General features: G+C 46.0%; 1 protein-coding gene across 1 annotated transcript; it reads right to left on the reverse strand.

Annotated features, from left to right (window-relative positions):
* Window positions 1–1,590: 1,590 nt before the first annotated feature.
* Window positions 1,591–6,027, reverse strand: SUCNR1 (succinate receptor 1). Its single transcript, XM_082319342.1, has 2 exons — window positions 5,856–6,027; window positions 1,591–3,740 (listed from the first exon to the last, which is right to left on the reverse strand). Exons 1-2 carry the CDS (start codon window positions 5,856–5,858, stop codon window positions 2,790–2,792), a joined length of 954 nt encoding a protein of 317 aa, XP_082175468.1. The 5' UTR covers window positions 5,859–6,027; the 3' UTR covers window positions 1,591–2,789.
* Window positions 6,028–7,658: the final 1,631 nt, after the last annotated feature.

A 7,658-nucleotide genomic window follows, 5' to 3' on the forward strand; every position in this document is an offset into this window, starting at 1 on the left:
ACCAGGTTAAACAGAAAGTGGGTTTGTGTTGAAAATGAAAAATTTCTCTTTTCACATCCTCTCTCAAGCTCAAGATGGATGGCAGCAGTGAAAGCACATATAGATAGTCAGATGTAGGAGCTGACAACCACAAATCTCTAATGCGGGAAAAAAATGAAATACAAACAGCGTGTCCAGGCAGAGTGTACATGACCGTTCCACTTCTGCTATGGGATCATGTACATCTTTAAAAAAACAAAACCCACCAGCTCCTCTTGTGCCCCACATAAGCCCATTCACAAGAAAAAGAAGCCACTGAGCTGATACAGGAAAGCCCCAAATAGCTACCGTTTTAGAAAATAAACATTTCTTTGAAAAGTCCTGTTCTGTCCACTGCAAAAGGCAAAGGTGAGTCTACTGAAGGTGTTTCAGCTTTAATATTTATTGCTGTATGGTGCTTTCCTGGAAGAAAATTCTTCTTTAATGTGTTAGACTCCAACTTTAAAAAGGAAATATTTGACTCGCTTTTGGAAATTCTGGTTTTCGTTTCATTTGTATTGGGCTGAACGTATGCAATGTCACACCCAGCTGAACTATTGCTTCTTGGTGCTATGTACAATGGTCCTTGAAAAACAGGAGGTATTTATAATGGAAACTCAAGCGCAGCCTTATCTGTCCTGGGCCATGCTGCTGTAACACACATGATGGATCTTTTTTCCACCACTGACAGAGTGATTTAGTGATTTATGTGTAGAGACTTGTTACAAAGCAAACAGAGGGAAGAAAACAAGGATTTACGCACATTTCTCTCCAGTCAAAACTTTGGTTAGCACCCTCCGGACATCCCTCTCCCCGCCGGCGCAGCCTGGCTGCTGTTTCCAGCCCCCGCAAAGCTGCGCTGAGCTGGAGAGCGGTGGCTTTAGCCAGCAGCATTGCTGGAGGGGGACAGGACAAGCCCTCCCACGGCAAACTTCTCGGGGAGCGGTGCAGGAGGCACTCATGTGATGCGACAGCAAAATCCTTCCCGCAGCATCACCGGGATCAGCAGCAGCACCCTGAGCTCAGAGGGATCCCCATGGGTGCCCCGAGGGTGCCTGGGCATAGCACCCAGCATGTGTCGTGGCCACCCGAGGGGAACGCTGGCACGGGTATTTGTGTGAGATACTCGCAGAGGAAAGCAGCTACTTTATCCCTCAAATTAAGCTAAATGAGTACTTTTGCTCACAGACTTTTAGGGTCTCACTGTTAACAGGAAAAAGGCAGATAGAGTGGCTTCACGGACATTAAAGAGAAAGCATATAAACCAAAATACTCAACACAAAGGAGGCACTTTTTTTTTTTTTTAACAGGATGCACAGTTTATTATCAGGCAGGAAGGTATCAGTGAAACATTTAAGCATATTGCAGATGAACAACACATCAGAAAGCAGAACTAAAGTTGTGTCTGATGAGAGACAAGCGGCAGTCCTTTCTCCACACCTCGGGGAGCGGCGAGCCCCTGGGCAGTGCTCACCTTGTGCTTTGCTGCTGGGGGCTTCTCCATCGCCTGCTGGAACTCAGGCAGAGGAGGGGGCTGCCCGCAGCCTGCCCACGCTGCTGCCCACGCTCCATCCGGCGCACCCCGGCGCTCTCGGCAGGTCCTTCCCGAGCCCAAGCTCATACAAGCATATTACTTCATCGATCTCTTCACCCTTTATATTTGAAGTCAGGTGAGTCAATTGGAGAGGAAGTTCTGCTGCTGCAACTATTCTGCAGGGCTGTTAGGCAGAGAACTGGCTCCTCGTTAGCTCCTGTTTCATTATCGGAACTGCAAATGAAGTTCTAACTGTGAGGTCCAAATTCTGCTTCAAGCTATACATTCTGCTCGCACTTACAGATAATTACATTAAAATTAAGTAAATCTATATTTGAAAAGTGACTGCAAAAATGCCACTATAAGCTTGCATAGCTGTCCCAGTCATGTACAAAGGCAAATCTCAGTTAAGAACTAAGATTTTCTTATTTTTACTTCTGCAAGCTGAATCCAGCTTTAATATCAAAGTGTGAAAGAACCCGTCTGCACACACGCGCACACACACATCTTCACTGTCTCAGTGCTTCCACGAAATGCTTGTAAGACCAGCAGCCAAACGTTGCAGGTTTCTGCACTCCTCGCACTCGTCACAAACAAAAAAAGCAACCCGGCCACTGCCTCCCTTCTGACAATGCCAACACAACGTTCTGCTCAGCCATTTCATACCCTCCTTTTTTGCCACATCCGGGATGTCAACCCTCACCAAATCAGCTGGAAATGTAAGTTCTCCCAGTTATTTATTCTGAAAGGTAAACCTCCCAGGAGACACAGAGTTTGCAAACACTTCTACAAAGAAGACTCAACCTTGATCCCTGGATTGTGTTGACCATGTGAATTAGTGCCCCTGGCACATTTTATCCAAGCCTAGGTCCAGACCAGCATCAAGTTCTGGCTGACAAAGAGGCCATCTGAGAGCAGCCTATTTGCTCTCTAAGAACCACCATGATGAGCTTTTATTTACAATTTTAATAGGCCATAGCGTATCCTGCTATGAGAGCATGGTTTCCTGCTGTACTGTTGTGAGCGAGCATCACTTCTGGTTTGCTGGACTCAGATTAGCAGAAGGAGATCTCCTGTACAATAAGGTAACAAGTGCATTTAGAGGAACACAATCAGCCCACGCATATTCTATAGCACAAATAAAGTTATCTAAAAAATGGCACTGTACATTGGCAAATGCTCTCCCTCCAAGATTTTCCTCCCCCCATCTCCCACTACGAGAGGTCTCCTTATTCGTTCATTTGCTGGTGGTTGTCAACCTGCTCAAGAGCTGCCTTATTTTTGCCATCAGCATCTCTCTGAAGTGGTCACCCATTAAGAAATAAAAAACAGGATTAATGGCACTATTTAAAAACGCAATGGGTCTCGTGATGGTGTAAATGGCGCTGATGATGTTCTGCGTACACTTAGATACGTTCAAGACTCGTATTCGGGAAGCGAGTCGGACATTGCGCATTATGTGATAGGGAGTAAAGAGTAACGAGAAGATAACCACTGTGAGGACGACTAAAGTAAAAGGTTTTTCCAGTGTCAGGAGGGAACTGAGTTGCTCACTCCTGTTTTTAAGAAAAAGAACCATCTTCACGTAGAAGCAGCACATGATCACAAGAGGGATAAGGAACCCAAAGACAGTCAGAAATATGCTATAGATGAGGTTTGCCGCGGGGTTTCCAGAGCTTGCATAATCAAGACACTTGTAATTATTGGCAGGCGATACAGGCTCAAGGAAATACATCAATGGCAGCAGTTCCAGTATCACCCCAGTCCATATGGCGACAGACACAATAACGGCTATTCTCCTCTTCTGCAGAAAATGGTCTCTGAAGGGATATTTTATGAGCATGTATCGGTCAATACTGATAACGGTGAGGAAAAGGATGCTGCTGTACAGGTTTGCATGCAACAGGAATCTATTGCTGTGGCAGAAGATGCTCTCCTTTGCCCATTGATCTCTGGAGTAGCTGTTCACAAGTACTGGAAGAGTACACAGAAATAATAAATCTGATAATGATAAATTGAACAGGTAGATGTTGCCGCTTTTCCAGTTTTTCAGGCAGAAAATATAGCCAAACACAACAATGGTGTTTCCAGTGAAGCCTAAAATGAACTCAAGGCTGTACATGGTGGAAAGATAATACTTTTCTAGGACATGCTTCATCAGTGAACAGTCATCTGTCTCGTTCACAGCCTGGAAAGTCAAAAGAAAAAAAAATAAACACCAAAAAGTAGTAAAAGATAATTGCATAGCTATTTTTATATTGTTGCTGCAATAGCTGAATATAGCATGCTATTTCCTTACAGCCTATATGGTAAGTAGAGACTTGAACTTGAAGAATATCCCTTATGCACACAAGATTTCAACTTTCAGCTATTGACCAGAGTTACCGAGCAAGACGAAAACTTGCGTGAGCAAAAACCCGTGTGAGGAGTTTGAAGTAGGAGCATCATCTGAAGGCATCTGCCATAACGTGCCAACTGCCACTTGGCCAAACCCACGGCAGTAGCAGAGGCTGGGAAAGTGAAACTGGCCTGTCACCACTTTGTCACAGCCCTTGCTGGAAGTCATCTGCCTCCATGTTGCCCAACCCCTGTCCCGTGGTCCCCTCACTCATCACTAAAGCAGAAGTCTGCTGTCAAGATTGATAAAGGATGAACTCGTTAGCAGCAATACGGCCACACTCTGACAGCGTTACTCAGAATTCATTAAGAAGTCAGGAGAGAACGTGTTTATTAAATTAATCGAACCATTTGCCATGCACTTTGTACAGTTTTCCTGGTAACTCAGTACCAGAATTGCAGGGAGCGCACTGTGCGGAGGAAGCGCGTCTCCTGTGCGTGGTGGCAGGCGTGCCGCAGGACTTCCGAGCCATTCCTGCAGGCACGGGGCATTTCTGCTCCTGGGGTTTTACAAGTCTCTTCTGTTTTCTACAAAAAGCCCTTTCAAGAAGGGAAGGTTCAGTTATGACTGAGTCCTTGTTAGTACGAAAGCGACTGCACTCAAGGGGACAGCACAGTCAAGATCAGGATAAAGCGCCTTCGAAGCCAAATTCACAAACTTTAAGTCACTTTTATCATTAACTTCCTTTGAAGTAAGAACACTGTGTATGATTTACTCCGCCACAGCATTTATCCTGCTAAGCCCACATCCTGTGTATAAGGGAGCGCCCCAAGCCCAGCCCCACGGAGCAGCCGGAGAAGCTGTTCCCTGCCGGGACAACGCTGAGCACCGGGCTGGCAAACGCCTGGCTGTTTGCAGCCGGGAGAGCTCCCAGCAGGGCTGCCAGCACCACTGCCACCCCTCCTGCACCGCTATTTCATTTTCTCTTTGGCTCCAGACAAAACACTTCTCCTTTCGGCTTGGAAGTAAGTAGCACAATCAGTATTCTTTAAGGAGCAAAGCTTTCTAGGAAGCTGCACCAAATGTGAGTTTGCCTGAGGACAAATTTTGCTTTCTTTCTAAAGGCTGGTTTAAAAAATGCTTTCATGCTACAGGGAAAGAAATAGGATCTCAAGTGCTTGCTCCTCTCCCTCCTCAGGCAAAGACACCTGCACCCACCTGCAGGGGAACTGCAAGATAAAGAAAGCTTTTAGCAAGACCCATCAGTTAAAATATTAGCAAAATAATTAGAAAGCAGGGGAAAACAAAATGTTAGAAAAATAGGATATAGATTAAAACTGAAATCAAGCTGAGTCTAAGCTCTGAAAGAGCAGCAATGTGACTGCCACAAAATCTGCTAAAAACAGTCACCACAAATTGTGTAACTCTTTTAAGTATTTTCAAAGTTGTTCTGGTGTCTAGAATTTGTTAATAGGTCTCCGCTTTCAAAGCACTGTATTTTATTTTAAAGGTAGATCAGACAGAATAAAGTACAGCATATACAAAACTTCATAAAGTTACGTACAGCAAATATCTACACTTATACTGTGTACTGCAGGAGATAAAAATTATAGAGCCATGAATGCTCACTCCGGTCAGAATAACTTCACATGGAGCACCTAGTCTAACCCTGGCTGTTCAGGCTCTTGAGAAGAAACTCAACACTTTAGTGAGATTTTAATTCTAGAAAACACTGCACTAACATTAGCACTTTAAATACAAATAATAATTTTAAAATTACTGTATTGACAAATACATTGATTTAGGTAGTTGCTAGAAAAAGACTGATTAATCAATTTTAAAGTAAGCAGCTCAGGTAAAACAATTAAAGGGTTCGTTCAGAAATGGTCTCGCTAGAGGAATAGCAGAGCCTTCTCGAGAAGCCGCAGCCTGACAGCTGGCTCCCGGGGCACAAGGACACCTTACCATCCTCAGGGTTGGGCGCTGCCTCTCCTCACTCCTAGACCATGCCTTGGCAAGAACTTTGGGATCCCGGGAGCGCAGCAGAACATCACTGTTTAACCTGGTTTGCGTATGATTCAATCATTAATGAGTCAAGGCAAAGGAGCGATTTGTTTGGCTGAGCAGGACACGGGGGCAGTTTTCGTGGGAGGAAAGTACTGCAAAATGTGTGCTAAGCCAAAGAGAGCAAACACACACTTCCCCTTTGCGGAGACCTGTTTGGAAACCACTCGGGGAGGACGGGCGGGCGGCAGCTCTGCCCCGCGCCGCGGGCAGCCTGCGGCGTGCTGAGAGCCCCTGCCGCACGCGGGGCTCTGGTACAGGATTGCACGTGAAATGCTCCCGTTTGGACGACGTGCAGATCTCACAGCGAGCCGAGGGGACGGCAGTCGGAGGTCCCCAGCTCCCGCCCTGCCTGGCCAGTGCCATGCAAAGCACTTACCTTCTGCGGGCTGCAGCGGTCGTCGAGGTGGAGAGCCCGGCGCTGCTTCTCGGAGGCGTGAGGAGGGAGAGCGCGTTGCTCTTCATCCCACGTTTTGAGAGATCCCCAGAGGTGTCAGGAGGGCAAAGCCTGGTGGCTTGCGTCCCGACTACATCCAGTCTTCTTCAACCACACAACAGTCTCTCCTGTTACACTCAGAGATCAATGCAACAGATGCAGCAGCTCAGTGACATTCTATAGTTAGCAAACCAATTACAACAACATATTTTAATTATATTAAAGCAGAGCTCTAAAGAAGAGCGCTTCATTTTCATATAGTAACACATTTTAACATTTCAAAGCTTGATGGTTTATTCATCATTGCTATGTAATATTATTATGTTTTTAACTTTGAGAATAAATGGTGCTAATGCAAAACGACTCTGCTCCACTGCAACTAATGCACCTGAACCAGTTTATATCAGCACAAAAATTGTTTCTTGGTTTCAAATGATACTGTGGGGTTTTTACGTGTGGTTTCAATTGTATTTTTACCTGTGGACTACTGTCTTCCACTGTTCAGAAGCCCCAGGGCCCTCCATAAAAGATTAGGTTTCAATTTCTTGAGGCAGGGCATGCCCAGCCTGGGTGTACTGGCTGAAAGCGCTGATCGTTGCACAAGAAAGTGAGGGTGCTGCAGTTTTCATGCATAAAAATGAGCAGGAGAGCAATCTCAGCTGTATTTTGGGTTGACCGCGATTGGGTGGCTGTGTGGCTGACACATGAGATGCTCCCCGTCTGGGATTTCCACTGCTGCATTTACAGTTGCTAGGCCTACTTTGCAGGAAAAGTAAAATCGCAGCATTTGGGGGGCTTATTAATCACCCCTTTAGTAAACAAGCCAAAATCGCTTTATTCCCCCGTTAATGGCAGCTCGCTCAGAAGCACTGGCAGGTACCAAACCAGCTACTATTGCACCCCGAGCAGATGGCTGTGCATTTGCAACACGCGCACGTATACTGACATCTAATTGCTTTATCCGATCCCAGCAAAACCAGGCCATTCATGTAGTATTAGATCGCATGCGGCATCTGGAAAGCACAGGCAGTGCCAGTGCTGCCGTGAGCTGGGTGAGCGTCTCCCAGCAACACCGTACGTCGTTACAGCACCGATCCGCTGCTTCATCCCTCGCAGGGGACAAACCGGCTTGGGATTGAGCCTTCTCCAGGGGGTCACTGCCATAGAGAGCATTTCAGAGCAAAGCTTTGAGGTTGTCTGCAAACATAGCCACCACATGGCTAAATAAAATCTCTTTTGAAAGCAATTTCCTTCCTTTTCAGAAGGAA

This window comes from Platalea leucorodia, assembly GCF_965183815.1.
Source record: "Platalea leucorodia genome assembly, chromosome: 8".
Taxonomy (NCBI): Eukaryota; Metazoa; Chordata; class Aves; order Pelecaniformes; family Threskiornithidae; genus Platalea; species Platalea leucorodia.